General features: G+C 49.0%; 1 protein-coding gene across 1 annotated transcript in view; it reads left to right on the top strand.

Moving 5' to 3' along the window:
- The window catches only part of ZC3H3 (zinc finger CCCH-type containing 3), a 127,308-nt gene that overhangs the window by 45,821 nt on the left and 61,369 nt on the right, over positions 1-20,118 (top strand). The window contains exon 3 of the mRNA XM_085298709.1: positions 13,609-13,765. Within this exon, the coding sequence (XP_085154835.1) occupies positions 13,609-13,765 (157 nt within the window). The remainder of the gene's footprint in view (positions 1-13,608; positions 13,766-20,118) is intronic.

The raw sequence follows: 20,118 nt of genomic DNA, 5'->3' as shown, positions 1-20,118 counted from the left end.
ATTAATTAAGCTGCTACCACCTGCAAAGTAAGGAAGGAGGGGTAGTCCGTTTTACACGCATGGGAACCGAAGAGGCTGCTCTCTCCTTTGGTAGGATGCTTCAGTCTGTGTGTGATAGTAACTGCAGTGCTGAGCAGTGTCACCACATGGGCGGAAGATGGGGTAGGACTGCAGGACGCCAGAAGGGGATGACGTGCATCTCCGTAAATGCTGCTCTTTATAAATGAAAAAAAATGGGCCAGCTGAAAGACAACTGTATTGCATGGTGGCGATGGTTTTCGTCGGGCTGCTCCAGACTCGTATATTTATGACCTGTTAGCAAGGTTGGATTTCACTGTGACTACAAATGGTATGGGTTTTTTTATAATTAAAAGCACACACACTTTGCCCTGGTACAGGATTCTGGTGCGACAGCTTGATACCCCACTGAGGATGCAAAGGTCTGATGTATCTGCACTCGGCAAGAGAAAGGCTGTCTCACCTTGAGGAGATGCCATAGCCTGAGTGTGAAAACTGGCCCCGTTGGAGTTGGAGCAGAGCACTACTCTGAACGTTGTCCATGTTGAATCAAGACTGGAGGAACAAGGAGATCCATAGGGTGATTAGACGAGGAGAAAATAAAGAAGGAGTTGCTTCAGGACTCTCAACAGTGTGTGACTGGGAGGAAAGAAGTGGGGAATCAACTTTTTCCTGGGAGATCTCTTGCTGGAAGCACGCATGCTTTTGTCCTCTGACATTCCTGTTAAATCTCCTCTCTGGAATTGGAAGACTTTGGGGAAATTATTGAAGTTGCAACTAAGTCTTACAGGTGGTGTTAAAATCTCATGAGTGTACCGTATCTCCTGGTCTATCAGCAAATTTGGCAGAATTGGACTGCTTATAGTGTTTTGACAGTGCCAAAAGGCCCCAGGCAGGATTTGGGGTGTGTATGTGTCTATAAATGCATTTATTGTCATGGAGAAAAGACCTGAACAAGCTGTGGCAGTCTTTTCTGCTCTCCATGAACCTGCCGTTGCAGTGTAGATGTGCTGCACTGGACCTTCTGGGGGAGTAGCTGCACCACACCTATCTGCACTGAGCGGTATCTGGCACCCAACACGGCACCCCTCTGCATCACCCAGGAAGACTGCAAGAGGACCTCCTGCCCCAAAGACCTGAGACTGCATGTAACGACCTTGCTGAGGAGGGCAAGGATGCAAAAAATACTGTTAGAGAAAGAAGCAGATTTTCTAGGGAGGTCTGGAGGACAGGAGACCTAAAATAACAGCACTGTGAAATGGGACAGTTGTTTTTGCTGGAACAGCTCGGTAATAGTAGGAGGTTGGTCTGGGAATGTGGAGGRTGTCAACCCTGCCACGGTGTCAGGTTGTCATTTGTTAGTATTTGCACTTGCAGCCAAGTTTGTCTTCTGACTTTTTGGGTGAACTTGTTGGTGTTAAAACGCGGAGAGTGGGATTTTCAAAAGCTCTTGAGGGCACTTTCTGAGGGGTTTGTTCGCCCTGCTTCTCAAGTTCTTTAGGAAACCGTAGTCATACACACTGGTGGGCTGCCACTGAACTGTAGATAGTCCCTGCCTTCACCTTTAGCCTCTTACTGGATTTTTTTGGAAGAATGCAGCCAACAGTTGCAGAACGAGCAAAAACCTAGCAAGGCTCTGACTGAGCCAATAGGTGCTCCGAACTGCACCGTGGAGGCACTTCTCTCCCAAAAGGCTGTAAACAGACCCCATCCTCCTACCTTACATATAGAGAGAGGGTGGTATGAACACCTCTTAGGTTAGAATTAAACTGTTCTTGTAATTACTTATTAGAGCAAGAGGTTTGAGAACAGTACTTACAGCTGAAATGGAAATCTGGCAATTTTATATAGGATTCTTGCAGCTTTTTCTCATTGGTGCCTTTATTGGTGGTATTTCTGGCTCTGCTTTCATTTCTTTTCCTGGATCGAATGTTCATGATCCTGGGAAGCTGACACCTTGGGCTTCTCTCCTTGTGACCTTTCCTTAATGTGGTAATGAAATAGCAAAGAAAGAAGGGCTTTAGGGGAAGACACTTCTAAATTAAATGGTCTTCATTTATTGATTTAACCAACCCTTGGAGAAACTTCTTGTCTCCTTCCTATGAAGTAGGTTAGTATTTCTTGATGTGCTTCCCCTCTACAAGAAGACACCGATAGTGCAGTTAGAGCAGAAGATACTGTTTCTAAGACATCTTTTCCTTACAATTTTTTTTGATAATTCTTCCTCTTGAAGATATTGATGCTTCTCTTCTGCTGGGCCCAATGGAGCCAGGTACTTTAGGCCGCTGTTGACTACAGTGCTGTTGCAGGCTGTAGTCATCAGGCTGTTGCATAACTCTTAAGTGCATGCTGAATCTCGCCTCTGAGTRAGGTGGAGGGACTTGGTAGGGGCATGGGCCTGACTCACACCTGTTGAAATCTCTTGTGGAGTTGCCTTAGCTTCTGTCTCTGGGGACGAGTAGAAGGAGGTCATGCTCCATGTATTAAGGAACACTACAACAAGTCATCATTTCTTTGAGAAACAGCATTTTTTCTCTTTTTATATAAATGGTCATGGTTGCGTTCATCCTGCTTGTCTTGCTTCCTGGGGAAAATTCCGAGGGTTGCCCGTGGCTGTCTCTACTCTAGCCATCTTCATCCCCTGTTCATCTTCTCTCAGTCATTGAGACCTTCCTGTAGTGCCTGCCTGGGGTCAGTGTGGACCCTCACAGGAGAGCACAGCGCAGCGTTGCTGTCGAGGATAGAGTTTGGTGGGACTCCTGGCACGGCACGGAGCTTGATCCCATTGCCTCACATGGTAGTTTGGGAACCACCGCCTCGCTGTGACTCCAGTGGGTATTATTAGAAATGATGTGGTCACATCTAAGTCACAGAAACTTCTCTTGGCATTTGAGTACTATTCACTGTAAAATTATCTCCGTAAGAGAGAGAGGAAAGCACGGTTGCTCGGGTGGTGAAAGGAGACCCGGATCTAGAGGCGGTTATGGCTCAGGATTTGTGCTGGGGGGTTTCCAAGGGCTCCGCGTTGTGAACCTGGCCTCCCGCCTCAATGCAGTGCATGGAGTTACGTAGGACATGGCTGATTCCGACAGGATTTATTTCTAGAGAGAGGTGGACAGTAGTTGTTTCTCCATCAGAAATGTATATTTGGTTTAATAACAAGTAAGAGCACAAGCCCTTTTTCCTTGCGACTACAGAAACCCCCTGTCGTGCTGTCAATAAAAAGATTACCTGACAGCCTAGAAACGAAAATGAAAATTTATCAAATATTACCACCTCTGTCTAGAATTGCTTGTCAAACTCAGAGGCAGGAGAAGTGAGATTTCTTGTTCTCCTTTCCCACACTGACATCTCTTGGCAATCCTGAGGACGGGACAAGGGAAGCGTTGTGCTCGCCTGTCACTCGGGATTTAGAAAATTAGATGTTCATGGGAGGTGGAAGGTAGGAACTACCAGAGGTTTTTAGTTACAGACCTGTTGGAGAGGACAGCAAAGAATGACTGGTTTGGGCTGCAGGGATTGCAGCCTGAACACAAAGCTCTCAACTGCGGATAAAGATAGGATTATTGATGAGCTTTCAGCTGGAAATGGAAAGTTTTCCTCTCTGCTTCATTTTGATGGTTTTGCTGCAGACAGGGGCAGGCTGCACATAGCGCTGGTAGTTGGGACCAGCTCGCTTGTAGGTTTGAGCTTTCCTTATTGCGCCTCTGTCATTGTTTATCATTGACCTCAGGAGCTGAAAGCAGCATAGCTTTCCTCTTGCTTCCTCCTAAATGGCTACCAGCAGCCTGTCTTTCCTCCTAAACGGACTGCGTGCCGGTGTCTCTGTGGTGTTACACCAACAAACTGTGGCTGTAAGGACCTTGGATCAAAATGARTGCATATGGGATCTGATGTAGCCTGATGCTTACTTCAGATTTCATACTAAGAAATTGCTCACTTGGGCCATCCAGGTAGCCAGCTAGTATCTCCTTCTTGCAGTCGTCTTGTTATGTTTTCAATACAATAAATTTAGATCGTCGTAAAGCGCAGTGTGGACTTCAGCAAAGCGCAGGTCTGGTAGTGATGTTTCTGTGWTTTAAAATGTCTTTCACTCTTCCCCCCCCCCCTTCCTGAAAAGGGCCCTTTGGATGAATCAGACCCAAGATGTCCATCTCTGCAGGTTTTTGGCTCGTTCAGTTGCATTTAGGACCTGCTAGTTTTTGTTTTGCAGCTCTAACCACCGAGGTGGGACAGTAGTTAGGGCTTGGGTGTCTTTTGGTGACATCTAGCCCCATGCTAAGCATCCAGGGCTGTCATATCAATGAAGTGCCACTAGGTCCTTTTTCTTCTAGCGCAGATGAGGCCATGGTCTTYGGGGATGTGGAAGAAGTGGATTTGTGAAAGCTGACCCACCTGTATCACCGAAATGGGGAAATACAAGCAAATAAACCACATGCACTGGTACTTGCACATAGTTCAGGCTGAAAAAAACCCAACCTYATTTTTAGTATTTGCTCTATGTAAGTGACGATGTATTTTTAAAACAAAAGCAATGTTCTTCCTTCCTTCTTTCACCTCTCCAAACTCTCATGAGGTTTCAGTATGCGAGTTAGCACACTCATTTGCCTGCTGGTTGTGTGCATGATGCCCTGAGTCTCCGATAGCAAGCCACATGCATGTGCACCACTTCCAAAATCACAGACAGTTAAATGGCTCCAACCTTGTTTTGGAGAGCAGAGCTTTCGAGGAGCGAAAACCTTTGCTTGTCATGTAAGATGGATTGGAAGAAATGTGGGGAAAGTGCTGCTCCAAAGGATCCTGTTTGAAGGACATAACAGAGCCTTCAAATCCTGGTCTTAGTACGATTTGATCTGTTAGGGGCTAGCTTAAATGAAGGGATTTTCCCCTAGTAAACCAAACTTTCTCAGAGGGAGGTTGCAAAAAYTGGAGGTGCTTTGTTGTTGTGGTCTGCTTGATGGATATCCCAGCAGAGGTACGGAGAGAGGCGGGGAGTCACTATAGCAAAATAGATTTGGTCTTTGGCAGGCTGTTCCTCTGCTCCAGCCTGAGTTTCCCGTGGTGCAGCTGAGTGCCTCCTACACTCCAAATCTCCCTTTCCTTTCCATCAATTTTCATGGCTCATAAGTAGCTTCCGAGCTCCCTCTGACTRTGGCTCATTTCCTTTATACCTTGAAAATTTGGTGGCTCATCCATGGGGCAGAGGGCAATTGTGCTAGCTGGGGAGAAGGCTTTTCTTGTCCTTGCAGCCAGCCCCAAATTTAACTCAGTCCTTCTCCTGTGGAAGTAAAGAGAGTGGATTTGAGTTAATCTTTGTGGAACCTATACTAGATGGAAACAGGCAAGGTTAACAAGCATTTAAAAGGGAGATTAAACCTTGCAGCCCTCGGCAGTGTCGGGATCCTATGCGTTGCTTTCCAGTAGTAGATGGAGGAAGCAGAGTAAGTGAAGTAGGCTCTCGAGGGTGGCATAGATCGGCCAGAGCCTGGGGATGGCCCTCGCATCTGGGTAGCGCAGCATTCTCCTGAGGCCGGTGGGGTTTAAAGCTGCTATTTCCAAAGCAAGGGCGCCCGCTTTTCCCTTCTCCTTTCCCATCCATTTTAGGCTTTGGAGAGCAATGGAGAAAAGAAGGGGGGAAAAAACCCACCCACAATAATCTATAGCAACTGTCACCCAGCAAACTACTCCCATTTCATACAGATAGGTTAGGTGTCAGCCTGCGATCGATGGCCCTCGTACCATAATTATAAAAACTAGCGGGTTGTGTTGCTTGAGTGAGTTTAAGAAGAGTAGGGTCTCAATCTTTCCTCTAATAGGGCTTTGACAGTCCGCAGCGCAGAGGCTTCGTCTTCGTCTGACAGTGTTGTCATTAAACACCAGGTAGCGTGGAACAACAGGGAACACGGATTCGGAGCGCCCRGGAACACGCGGCTTTGACAGGAGTTATTTGTCATCGCGGAGCTGCCCAAACTCTGCCGACTGCGGTACGGACGGCTGCTTAAAGTGACTTATTGCCCCTGTCTGCGGCTGCAGTTGTGATTTGATAATCGGTAAATGTTTGTCAAAGATGAATTCCCTCCGCGATGCGGGGCCGTGCTGGAGACAAGCGGGCGGAAAGGCGCGCGGGAGGGCGCGTTGGGTGGGTTAAAGGACGGGGCAGGGGGAGGATGACGAAAACGGCAGGTTTCCCCGCCGCCGTGCCGGGGGTTTTGAGAATTTTTTTTTTTCTAAAAAGGAGAGCAAAGTCCTCATTTTCCTCCGTGACGCTCGCCGGGGTTGGAGCTCTGTGGTCTTAAGCCTCTCTGCAGATATTTTCCTTTGCAAACGCATTTGTACGTACGCAGCGCTAGCGACTTGGAAGCCAAGTCGAMACCTTCTGCTTTGCGTTTGGATGGAATCGGAGCCCGTTCTTTGCCCGTTTATATAAAAGTTTAGAAAAGGGAGGAGAGTTAAAAGGAGCTTAACAGCCCTGCTAGCTGCGAAGSTTTCCTGTGTGCATGCGGAGCTTGTCTTAAGCTTTTCTGCAGACGCGGGAGCTGGGGCAGGGACTTTCTAAAAGAGAGACTTGGAGAAGGTAAAAGCTGGGGAGAAGCAGCCTGGCCTTCAGTTCGCTAAAACGCCTAACGGGTGCAAACATCTCRTTATTAAATTCAACCCCCCTCCCCCCAAACAAAGTCATCCCTAAAGCAGCGGTGCGAGGGGATGCGCCGCCTGACGCACGCTCTCGGCCGCTYGCCGCGCCGGAGGGGGTGCGCGGCCTCCCTCCGCACCCGGACGCGAGCACCGGGCCCGCGGACCCCTCTTGGTTGGAGCTGGGCTTTTCCTGGAGTTTGAAGTGCTGCAAGCCATCAAGAGCAGGAAAAGTGGAGTGATTTATTAGACTCATAAAAATTCACACTTTGTTATTCCAGTCGTCTTGCGTCTGCGGCTTGTTAGGACGAGAGCCCCTGGCAGCTCCTGCCGCGAGGCTGGGGGGGGGACGAGGGCATTTATCAGCCTCCCTTCTGCCTCGGCTGCCATCCCCAGGCTCGTTTAGAGGAATGGCCCGCGCTCCTGGAAACGCATTAATAATCATTCGCCGAAGGAAGGGGGGAAGAAGCAAAAGCTCTCTCTTGTTATAATGAAAAGGGTTGTGTTTGAACAAGGCCCAATGCTCCAGAGACCCATTCAGGGTCTTTAACCAGGGGGTTTTATCAGAGAAATCTGTGTTTAGTGTATTAACTGCAAACACCTCTCTGTGATCCCGGCGGAGGCGTGGATAACGCGTGGGCTCTGCYGAGTCGGCTGTCGGCTCTGGCTGGTGCCGCCGCGTATGGCTGGGGTGGTCCAGGACCTCTCGCTGGAGGCGGGATACCAGAGCGATGGGCACACGGTGGAGCTGAGCACCAGTGAGATGGTGCCTGGTCAGGCAAGAAGACCCGAGGACTGCTCGCTTTCTCGGGTAAGCAGAGCAAAGGCAGCCTGATGTTSTCCTCCTTCCCCCAGCGGACTTTGATGGGATCCGTTGGTGAGTCTCTATCCTTTGCTATGAAGGGGGAAGCCAAGACACCAGGGCAGATCGCCACATCTGAGTCCTGCCCCTCATGGCTCAGCTGGAAAAGGTGGTCCCATCCATCAGCCGTGTGCTTCCTATTGAAGTGACTGTAAACTGCTGGGAAATGCTTTCCTTGCCTTCGGGATGAGAAGTGTTGTGTTAAACCCAGCCTGTCACTGCAAGGAGTCTGCCTGCCTGCAAGCATGGCCCGCTGCAGGCACTCGCGGCTGTGCTGGGAGACAAGAAAGTGGTGAGCGTTGCTTAGGAAGGGAAAAGTTTGTCTGCCGAAGCCATTCGGGCAGCCCTGCGAAGTGTGTGGCAGAAATATTTGGAGAGTAGCTGCTTGTGTTGCGAGGGAAGATAACTCATCTGCACTGGTCTGCAGAGAGCTAGGGATCTGCTCCTGCAGGGGATGCAAAATCCTGCGAGCAAACAGTTTCCTGCTAGATGGAGGACCACGAGTGCACGCTGTGATGTACAACGTGCTGAYGCCGGGTGGGTAATGGGCTACCAATCATCGGTAAAGATCTGCGTGTATTAAATCAGTGTTAGCCTTTTGAGGACCAGGAGACATACATCATGAATCTTCAATGCAAGATTTACATGCCTAATTTAGTATGATGAAAAAAATCCCCAACAGTGCAGTCTGGGGAAATGGTACTCATATTGCCATGAGGATTTTCGCCATGAGGATTTTCACCATGAGGCTGGAGAGTTCCTAACTTGCTTAGGCTTCAGAATCAAAGAATGGTTAAGGTTAGAAGGGACCTCTGGAGATCACCTAGTTCAACCCACCTGTTCAAGCAGAGTCACCTAGAGCGTGTTGCACAGGATCGTGTCCAGGTGAGTTATGAATATCTCCAGAGAAGGAGACTTCATAGCCTCTCTGGGCAACCGGTTTTGTGGCGTTTGGTAGATTTGATCCTTCCCTGTGGGGGAAGAGAGGGCCTTTGCTGCTCCAGCRTGAGTTGTGAACGGATGCCTTTTCTAAATGAACGCACTGTCCCTGAGTGCGTTTAGTGCCGCGGTGGCGGATAGGGTGAGCAAAACCCTCCAAACAAACTAGATCTGATAAACCTCCTTGGTATGTGGCATCTCTGCCTGGCATGGAAATGGGGAGTGGTGGCCTCACCTTGTGTGGAGTTGAGGGATCCCCTGGTTCCCATGTGCCTTCTCAATGCGTGGTGAGGCCTCACGAAACCTTCGGATTATTTTTGAATAGGGAGCAAGAGCCGCTTTATTCCTTTGCGTTGTTGTGTAAGCTTTATCGCTGTCTAATGTGGCACACATTTTAAATACATAATCCYGATGCAAACACTGTACTAATGTCCCCTATGTTCTGCTTCAGGGTATGAGAACGTTAGCTTGGATCAGGGTCATGGGTCCTCCCTGGTGGTTGAAGAAACTTTAACCAGCAGTAGACTCTGCAGGAGGTGTGGGATTCTTCGTCAGTTGAAAGAGTTTTTTGTAATGCAGAACTGGTGTGAAGATGGGTGGAAGCTACTGAAGGGTCCAAGGCTCTTGTTCTCCAGGGCTGACGCCCAGAAGCATGTTCTTCCAGGACAATGCTACCTGGGCTTGCCTAATGGCCGTACTGGTGTTGAGCAGAGAAATCACGATGGTTTTGAACYGGATCCCGAGTTTTACTTGGTGGAAAGGGAGCTGTGTCTCACCAGGGACTATTAGACTCCATTGGACAYCTGGAAAATACCCTGCGATCAAGTGTAATTCCAGTTCCCATCCTGTAAAGATTCCTGTTGCGGGTTAGGGCCATACTCCAAGTCAGACTGTGGCCAAAAAGCCTAAATGAAAAGCTCTTAATTGAAGCTGGTTTTGGAAGTGTTATTGCTTGGTCTGTGCCCTGCAGCTGGGAAAATGGGATTGTTCTCCGCTTTGTTTAAACTTAGTAATGAATACCTTTAAGGAGCACACCCTTTCTCAGGAGGGTGGACCCCGCTGCTGCCAGACCTGAGGAGGAAAAAGCAGGCAATCTTACGGAGGGGGAGAATAAAGCTATCCTAAAATGAAAGCARGCTTTTTATACGAGCTTGGAAAGTGCTGTTTCTTTTTGTTTGCCATCTCCAAAGCAAGAGGACGTGGCTTGGTGATGTGAGACCCTGAGCTGGGGCACGATGGAACCGCAGGAGCAAATCTTCCTTTAGAAAAACTTGTGGAAGGCGGGCTAGTGCTCTGACCCTTTTTAGCTATCCTCAGACCTTTTCATTGCCCTCTCTGGCGTAATGAAACATTGTATGGAGCAGTTTCCCTCCAGTCTTCTCAGGAGCTGATGAACTCTGGGTTGATGAGAGCGTCATTGCCCAGCTTCATGGAAAATCCTCTTCCCCTGTTTCCAGGAACCAGCAGTCTTGTTCTTTTTGCTTAAAGCCAGGAAATCAGTTGCAAAACTGAAATATTTGGTGTGCAAGTGCAGTCCATTTTAATACCATATCTGGATTTTTTTAATACTTCCCCTGCTAAAATTAGTGTCTCCTTAGAGTTGATCCCCAACAAGTACCGTCTTGCCAGTGCGGTGTCACCAATGAGTTACCCAAGCTTCATCCTTGCCTGGTGCTCCGTTCAGCCTAAGGAATTAGCGAGGCAGATTTGGTATTAATTCCCCAAATGTTTCCAGCTGAAAGCAATGACCGTGCTAGGCAAATATTGGAACGCGCTTGAAGCCCCCCGAAACGCTCCAGCGGCAAAGCCRGGGGGCTTCCGTTGTCCTCGGCGAATGTTGCCGTCGGAACGGCAGCCGCGCTTGGCGTCGCAGGTAAAAAGCGCTTTTGATCGCTTGGGTTTATTTGCTATTAAGCAGCAGTTCGTGATCGTAAACCATCGTTTACATTCTGGCGTAAATAGCCGTCTCTCTTGAAAGAGCTCAGAAGTGAATGAGTGTGAAAATTAAATTCCCCCTCTGCAACCGAAGGCTGGTCCTTTCGGAAGCAGATTCCGGGAGCAATATAATTAACCTCTCGCTGTGCCATTCTGCGCGAACATATTGAACATGCTCTGTGATAATCACCCCCTAATACTGGTGTCTGCTTTCACACTGCATTCGTAACAGCATTACAGTAATCCCGGTGCCTTTTGTTAACGCCGGGGACTCGGCCGAGCRGGTGCCCGGAACAAAAGCCAGCCGCGGCTCGGGGCCGGCGGTTTGCAGGAGCTCCCGGTGTAACGCGCAACGGCAAAACGCATCGCGGACCGGGCAGGGGTGTCCGAGYGGCGATGCGACTTCGTTCGGGTGAACCCCTGGGTCTGGCCGCGTTATGAAAGTCGTTTGCTCCTTGATCGGGTAAGCTGGAGCCAGCGTCTCCTGTGCTTGCTGCGGTGCCCGGAGCTGCTTCTAGTCTCCCCGATGGGTTTCAGCTGCGGCTGCCAGCCRAAAACACAGTGCTGTTGTCATAAATTCCTGCAAAACCCACGGATCCTCAGTGCTCTTGGTTCAGAGGGATTTTTAAATGATAAAACAGCTTGGGAAAACGTTTGAGATTATTTCTTTTTCTTTAAAAATATCAAAATTCTTGACCTGCTTAAATGCAATGCTTTACAATTTACTGCCTTTTTGGAAAAAGAAAAATATACATATATGTGGCACATCACGTGTTCTAAGTGCCTTGCAAAGTTGTGTTACAGCCCCTACAGCCAAGACGTGTATGTGCCTCAGCCAGGCCACCGTTTCACAGGTGGGAAAGCTAAGACAGGAGAAGAGATGGGATTTGGGCTTTGACTTCCAGGATTTGTAGGTTCCCCCGCCCCGTTCTGGCACCATGACATGCCATCTCTTTAGAGATGAAATTTTGTAGAAGTTCAGGTCACRAGTGCTTCACCAGTGAGGAGCTGCTGGGACGATGCTGCCTCCTCGGTGGCAGGAGGACAGGTAGCGCGGAGCAGAAGATGCCTGCAGAGAGTGAGTGCTGCAAAAGGGCGATTTTTGTGGACCCCAAAGCCCGTAATCTGTCCTTCCCCTCCACGCAGAGCTATCGCAGCAGGCTCCGCTTTCCTCCTTTCCGGCACGGGGTCCGTTCCYGGACGGAAGCAGCAGGGAGGCTCCGTGCCTCCCGTTGAGGTTTTTTATTTTCCAGGTTTTTAGCCCCAGCTCTTTGCTCCGAGGGCGCCAACACAGCGCCTGGGGCGGTGGGTTGGAGCAAAGCAGCGGCTCAGCGGCGCGGGCGCCCGGCCCCGGCTGATGAATGGGGCTCATATCCCGTTCCAACACGATGCAAGCAGAGCGGGTTTGTTTTCTTGGGGGGATTTTTTTTTTTTTTTTGCACTTTGTCTTCCCGTGCGGCTGTAAAGTTTTTAATTAGGAAAGCTAATGAGATCGATCAGTCATTAGAAGTGACCTCCGGATCGGCGCGGGCGGGCGTGCGCGGGGCTGATAACGGGGGACGCCAGGGTATTGGTTGCAATAAAAGCGCAAAGTGTTTGATTTGAGTGAAACGTGCCACCGGGAATACATCATGCGGAGAGCAAGGAAAGGAAGAAAAAAAAAAGGAAAAAAAAAAGATTGCAGCCCTGGGAGCCCATAATGAAGGGAATTAAACCAGCAGCCTATCTAAATAACATGATTATCTACACAAAACCCCTCTGCTAGCAAGTAATAATAGAAAAGCGAGCTCTTCGGAGAGCCTCTTCCAGGCTGCCCTGAACGCCGCCGCCGGCACCGATTTACCGCTGGGGCTGGGCCGTGCCTGCTGCGGCGGAGATCCCACGCGCCGCAGTGACTCGGCGCCTCTGCCTTATTTATTTTATTTTATTTTATTTTATGTTTTGCATTCAGCCCCTCTATTTCTTGCGTTGGGCACGAGGTGCTGGGCAGTGGTTTCATTAGCGTTTGGGTTGATTTGCAGCACCCAGAGCTTGCAAAGGGGCAAAATAAAAAAGAAAAAGAAAAAAAGTATGGGCAGGGTATTCAGCCTCAACGCAAGGCACTGGCTTGTTTGCAAAAGGGCACGAAGGAAAAATATGTGTGTTTAACTGCTAACTCTTATCACCGCTGTGGGGTGGGGAAAGCTCCCTGGTCTCCTCGTAGGGCACAAAATCAGCTCTTAAAAGGCGGTTGCTGATATTTGTTTGCACRTAGGCACAGAGATGGGGTCTCGCAATCCGTTCACCTGGGAAGTGACGCCGTTCTCCCTTCGCTCGCGACGTGGGACGGGTACGATGTTTGCAGGGAAAATAACGATTCCGGTTTTCCCCTCTGAACTTTGCAATAATTTTAATTAGAGCGTCTCCAAGAAAAACAGCCGCCCCTTTAAATCAGTTATAAAACCAGAAGACTTAGTCTCAGCATGTAGTGTCAGCTTTAATTATCTGGGCAGTTATAGCTGTATGTTATAAAAGTCAGGCAATTAGATGCATTCCTTAAAGCCGTGGAAAAAAATTGCTAGCTATCAAGCGGAGGAAAACCAGAGTCAAACGTATATCTGTTAATTGCATGAAGCATTCGGCAGAGTAGACTGGCATGCGGATCGTAATGCAGAATATTATGAAAGTGGAAATGATTAAATGCATAAATCTGGTCCGAACGGAGGTGGCGGGGACCGAGGTATTGCGTGTAAACGCGCCCGGACGCCTCCGAGGGCCGCGGTCCGTTGGAAGGCTCAAATGTTGCCGCTACGCGGCCGGGAAATGCCCGCTTTGCTCGGGGAGCGTAACCCAGGACGAAAACGGCTCTGCCGCGGTTTCCCGCGCGCTCGGCGTGGGGGGCTCCGCTCGCCGTCGCGGCGGCGGGAGCCGCTCGGTCGAGCTGCGTGCAGGAGGCTCGACGCTCTGAGCCCGCGAACGTTAATCTGCAGCCGCTGGTGGTCTCCCCCGATGCAGCTCTGATGAAGTCAGACGCCCCCCAGCCCCTCTGGGCGCTTCTGGCGTTGCCGTGTTTGACACCACGTTGCCGCCTAAGCCCTTGGGAGATCGTTTTRCTGGCTGAAGCTGGACCAGCTGAGCTGCTCCCTGGGACCTAGGTTGCGTAGGTGTCTCGTCCCATCGGCAGCTTCTCCTCCTCAGCATACACCTCAATTTCAGACTCGTGTTTTCTGTCTGCTCTCTCGCAGGTGCCAGTTTGCACTTTATACGGACCCCCCCGAGCAGCAAGGTGATAAAGACTCGCTACAGGATAGTGAAGAAGAACGTGGTTTCTTCCATGGGTTCGCTATCGTCCTTCAACAGCCCTGTTCCCACTTGGAAGACAAGGCGCCTTGCAGCATCCAGGTAACTCTCCTAACGGTCCCACCGATGCAGTCTGTAGGGACCTAGGACCCGTTAGCTGTAAGGGCTGAGCCACGCTGCTCTGTTTTATTGCTGTTGTGTAGTAGTCACAAGAATTATCTAATTTCTCTATTTGTTTAGCTGCTTCTGTGCAGAGTTTATTGACTTAAAGTGTAAAATCTTGTTAGTAATCACGTTAGGCTGAGTTGAGCTGGTAGCAAACAGCTTACCACAGTCTGTTACTTCGTATTTATTCTCTGTTTGAATTATTTTTTTTCCATGAACCAGTTAAATAAGTGCTAAGGAAGCTGAGTAAATGCATACAGCTCTTTACAGCTGAGGCAAGGAAACTTGCTGCCTGTTTTGGTGGTAGGCAGAGCCTGTCAATGAAGCATGGGTCAAGCCAGCTACCGAGACCAGGCTTGCTCTCCTGTCCGTAACATTATCAAGCACGTTGGTGCTAGGAAGGASCTTATGGAAAGTGTGCAGAGACGGTGAGCACAGGCACCGACTTGCATCTTCACGTGTTGTCTAGATGGATGGAGCACGCTCAAGAAGGGCATCGTGGCTGCTGTAGCAAGGGACGGTGGTGGACTTCTCATACTTCCCTGAGTTGGGTGTACAGACTTCTGTATTTCAGCAACAAGTGAACTGTGGTCACATTCGTGTTAACTGGAGACTCTGCCAGTTGGAGAGCTCAGYGTGCCTAAAATCCCTCTCTGGCTTGCTCCCCATTAGCAGTGTGGCCAGGCAGCAGGGCTGGGGGAGGTCTCCAAGGAGAGCCAGTGGTGGCYCTTGTCCCCCTTGGGTCCAGCCGATGTATCAGGGTCATCCCTCCTTGCAGCCTCTTGATTCGAGAGGTGTACTGGGGACACTGCTGCTCTACCTTCAGGCACTTCAGCAAACCTCCAGGTCATGGGACTAGACCCAGAGTTATTGAATGGAGCATGTTACAAAGAACATTTCAGAGACCAAGTCAGAATCTGAAAGTTGTGCATGAATGTGGGGTGTCGTGATAACTGATCTGTTAAAAGYGGGGCTATCAGAACTCATAGTTTTGTCCATAACTGAGATTAGGGCTGTTCGGAGATGAGGCCGAGAGGGAGTTTTTCCACATCTATRCATTGTTGGCATCCTCCTCCTCCTGAAATGCTGATTTGTCAGAGGTAGCATGCGGGGTAAGGAGAATTTGGCTCTATTCCGGTGCRGCCTTGCCTGTTTTTCTTCATTTCAGTTTAGCAAACCCGCAGAGCTGGGGGATGTTGGGAACCATCCCTACCATCGGTTCCTCTAGTGCAGCAGCTTCAATGGTTAAAAAAATCAGTGCTCTGCTTAGGGTGGTTTCTTCCAACGGTTATTTCCTTTCTGTCTTTACACAGTGCTCTAAGGATTGACTGCTTTTATGGCATGTGCTGGCTTTTATGGAGGGGCAAAAGATTGCCGTGATTGTTTTTAAAGCCTAATGTTGCTTGATTTCCCCTATGCTAAGTGAGGTTGGCTCAGAGTTTCACAAAGGTTCATATTTGAGTGGAGGATTGGTTTTTGGAAAACTTGAGGGTGATGAGGCAAAGTAGTAGGAAAACAGACTTAGAAAAGCATTTGTTTATTTCCAAAACCGTTGTTATTTCTTTTTAATTTAAAGTTAAGTCTGTTTTTTTCTTCCTGTTATGCCAAAAGCTCTTAGTTTAGAAACTTCTAGTCTGGTTTTATTATGTTGGTCTCAGTTTCATGTGCCTCTTCTCTCTCATATGGAAAACGTTAAATGCTTTTGGGAAGAATGGTCAGTTTTTCCCCAGATGCTTAGAAGCTGAAGGCTTTATGAAAATTGTGACTCATGTTCCAGGGACTGGAGAAATGGGAATGCAAAGAAGATGGGAATGTCGGGAGCTCCAGTCCAACTCCAGCTTAGCATCTCCAGCTTGGTAGCACAGGGGGCTCTTGGACCTAAGGCTACAGTCACTTRCCTGAACTTCCTCCTACTCCTTCTTCACCTTCTGCTTTTATTGTTGGTATCTTTTCACCTTTTTTCTAGCCCTGAGATCCCTGCATCTCCTCTAACTCCTCAGAAAGCGTGAATTTTCCTTCCTTTGGTACGATTGCTGCTCTACTTGTAGGTGCCACCTCTGGTGTGAGGAAGAGTCCTCCGTTCAAATCCATTTGAGATCCTCGGGGCCAATTTCCATGCTTTTTCCTTCTCTCTAATCTTGCCTTTGTGTTGAACCAATGTAACATATGTTTGCATCTTATCTGCTGGATAGAGTCCTGATTTGCCCACTGCTGTCACACTATGATAGAGCCAGACCATCCAGTATATAATTGTTTTGTTTCTTCGTTGGCCCAAATAGAAGCTTTTTTGTTTTGTTTGAGGTTTAAAGTATGGTTTTTGTATCACGAATTTACAAGTATATTATGGTAAAATCTTAAATTGTATTGCTTCTTGGAGGTTCATAATTTGCTGCTGGTAATTACAGTGCCTGGCRTTTTGTGTGCAAATGAAGATTTGTTTCTCACAGCTTGTAATCTCCTCCCATTTTCTCCTGCAGCGTTGTTAAAATACTGACTCTGCTTCTGGTCACTCCCACGGCAACAGTCACTGGTGGTGGCAGACGCTTCGGGAGCCAGGGAGAAAAGTAGGAAATACCTGTAGAAATGTAGCAGGGGTGCTGGCTGAACAGCAGCCAAGCAAATGCACGCCGATAAATGATTTTCAGATAAGCTCCAGGGTTATATGTAAAGTCGCTCCCATAGTTAAGTCTCGATGTGCTTCAGTTATGAAATTACCCTGATAATTACAGAATTGTGGRAGGGTGGAAGTTGTCAGGGACCTCTGGAGATCATCTAGTCTGACCCCCCTGCTCAAGCAGGGTCACCTAGAGCATGTTTCCAAGGATTGCATCCGGGCGGGTTTTGAATATCTGCAAGGCAGGAGACTCCACAACATCTCTGGGCAAACTGTTCCAGGGCTCAGTCACCCTCACAGTAAAGAAGTTTTTTCTCATGTTCTCGCATTCACGTAACGTCTCTCTGGATGCATTGCTCCTGGCAATGGGTTTGTGGTGGAGTTCTCCGTAGCCCAACCTTGCTTCTCCTCGGCCGTCTATCTGGTCTTGAGGGCATCCTGAGGCCCTTCGTATGGCCGTGGCCCTGGAGCTGAGCACGATGCGTTAGGCAGATTGCCCCCGATGGATGCTCTCACCCCCCCATTGGTCTCTGCTTTGGGTCAGCTCCCTTCTCCGGTCCTGAACCGACAGGTCTGAGCAAATCTTGGTCTTTTATTAAATTAAATAACATTTTTAAATTAAGGGGAACTTCCACTCTGTGGAAATGGTTGCTCCTGTCTTTTCGTGGTTGCAGTGCCCGTTCTCCCTCTGATACTGCATTTGCTGCAAATAGTGCCCTTTTGTCGGGAAGGCTGCGAGCAGATTGATTTTTCTGTCCGGTTTTTGTGAGCGTGAAATGCTCTGCGAGGGATCTGGACGAAACTGCTGTTGCAGCGTCTCTCCGCATTTAACGTTTCACGTCCCGCTCCGTAACCGTCCCAGTTTTCTTCCTGGGAGGAGAATTTGCGTGTTGTCCGTACTCGCGGTTGGCGGGTGAGGTCTGCAGCCGCTTTTGCAGCCGGTGAAACGCGGTGGGAGGGGAAGGGGGCTTCGGCAGCGATCGGCGCGGGAACCGCGGGAACCGTGGGACCCGGCAGCGCGGGCGTTTCTCCAGAGCAGAAATCTCGCCGTCCTGCTGCCAGCGGCCGAGAGCGCCCGCTTGTCGAGTAATTTTATCTGTATTAATCTTTTGACTTCATTAAATGATGCGGTTTAGATCTTACGGCTGCTTCAGACAAATCTTGATAAAATGCCATCAGCAAATTAAAACAATTATATTTTCGAGAAGCAATAAATCTCGGATTCAGTCTGCCTATTACCTTCATCGTGTGTGATCAATCATCGGGGCTGTCTGGCGAAAGCACGTGGCAGACGCTTCTCCTATGGTTTTTTTAACCTTTTTTCCTTGCGCTCCACTGTTGATCGTATCCTCTTGGATGTGCAACACGAAATGAAGCGTTAGGCTGGGAGCCGCTTTCCGCGGAAGGGAGGGGAAGTCCAGGCGTTTGGAAAGCTGCAAACTGCTCAGGATTGGGTGCTCCAGGAAGGATCTGCCCTCCCTGTCCCAGCTGCGGTGTTGAAGTGGGATGGGGAGATTCCTCCTTCTCTCCTTTCTGATGGCTCGAGAGCATCATTTTGAGACAAACTTGGATCTCGTTCCCTATTGGGAGGAGGAGCTCGTTTTGCACGAGCTCTGATTTGGAGCTACGGAAAGCAGCCTGGTCCTGCCGTCTTCGCTTCTGGTCACTGACGAGTGGCGATCGCAGCTCGGCGTCCTGCTTTTCCCTTGTAACTTACTGTTTTAAATTGCACATATTTGGCCACCAACGCTGTGCAAGTACAGAACGACCGTGCTCGTGGCGCTTCTATCCCGCCTGGGGATGCCGGCTGCTGATAGAGCACGCATCCCGCACGCGTGGACCGGCAAAGCTGCGGGAGATGCTCCTGGGGACAGGAGCGCGTCTGGCTTGACCAGTGCCTCCTGCAATCTCTGTTTAGCAGTCGACGCTGGTTTGCAGCGCTTTTTGGGTGCCGTCTTTCCCCTGAGCTTGCGGCTTTTTCCCAGGAGCTGCGCTGCGGTTTGCCAGCAAACTGCCACCGAGGCGGTGGGCTGCGACGGCGATGGATGCGTCCCTGGGAAGTGCGAGTAACGGGGCAAGTCACTGCTAGTCCCACAGGTGTCCCTGCTAATCCCTCGGCGGTGAGATGCTTTCCCCCCCCTTATTGCTGGATTGCATTAAACTTCGCCCTGCTGCTGACTTTTCTGGAGGCGATAGATGGGAGTATATTTTAAATTAATTTTACTACACTTTTTGTAATATTTTTGTTTTAAATAGATTTATAAGCAACTTGGGGGCTATTTCTCCAAATTTATGAAGATAATTTTCACTCTCTTGATAAGGTTAAATTTACACCTGCTATTTCCATATTAATTCACATTGCTAAGTGGATCTAATTTTCTTCCGTTCTTCTATCTAGTGAGTGTGGCCTTTCCTAATGCAATTTCCCCCTCACTAAATCACTGTGATCRGGAGTCATGATCGAGTTAAATTAACTTAAATTAATTTACTTAATAAGAGCTCCAGATCATTGTGAATGAGGTTAAGATTTATTGATTCTCCTTTTCACTCCTCCCCCTTATCTCACTCTGCTTTGCAGGAACGCAGCTCGGGAAGGCTGTGATTTGCTTGCCTTACATTTCATTTTCTTCTATTGACATTGCGGTTGGTCATCATTTAGATTTCATACAGGGATGCTATCTCTCGTGGCCAGGAGAGGGCCAAAGGAGTTGACGTGAAGGAGTTGCGGTGGATGAAGTGACGCGCTAAGTTTTGACAGCAGGTACTGGAAATTTTTTGCAATCCTTCTGCTGTTGCTTCTATCGAGAAGATCCTGCTCTCAACCTTCTTCCATGGTTCAGGTGGTGTGAGCGGATATGGCAGGCTGTTACTGGTTTGCCCAGTAAACAAGACAGGATGTTATACCTTGCCAAGGGGCAGCAGAAGCCATCTTTTGGGTCTGAAGGTGCCATAGGCTCATGTGAAGACCTGCGGGAGAGCTGGGGCTTCTTTTGTTAGGGATATCATGGTGGAGTTACTGAACTCTGACAGGTCTTGGTTGGAGCTGGTAGATGAGGATGATGATGGGAGGAYGCTCTCCGCAATTACGCTCTTCCTTGCAAAATTGGTCGCCCCACTGAAGGGAGAGTATTTTGCAGATGGAGCAGAGCAAATAGGGCAAACGCAAATGCCGTTGACAGCGGGCAGCAAGGCAGAGATACGAAATGCCTGTGTTCGCGTAGGCGGGATATGACGGCTCAGAGCAGTGTGCGTGACCTAGAACCTCCTTGAGACGCRCAAGGGTTTGCCCCAACACCACCAAACAAATTAATGGTGCAGCCCAGGGCGTTGAGTGGGAGACACCAGGTGCAGAAAACTGCTGGTGGGGACCACAGTTCACCTTCTCATGGACAGACAAGGTCATTTTATAACAAGTCTTTCTACAAGGCTGGTGCGTAGCAGCTAATCTTCTGTTCATACACCTTCGTGGTGGGGGAGTTGAGCACTGACCCACTTTGAGTGGTTTTCTTGTAAACTAATGACATCAGTGCTTAAAAGAAAAGTAGCCTGTCTGTAAATGGAGCCTGGTGCTGATGGAGAAACTTGGATATTTCCTTCAGAAAACTTTGCAGCTCCTCTTGAGGGACAGTCCTACCCCTCCAGCACTATGAATAAATAAAGAACAAGATAACATAAC

This window comes from Rhea americana, unplaced genomic scaffold, assembly GCF_003343005.1.
Source record: "Rhea americana isolate MKP2758 unplaced genomic scaffold, rheAme1 scaffold_140, whole genome shotgun sequence".
NCBI lineage: Eukaryota > Metazoa > Chordata > Aves > Rheiformes > Rheidae > Rhea > Rhea americana.
This window is presented reverse-complemented; position numbering and strand designations above follow the sequence as displayed.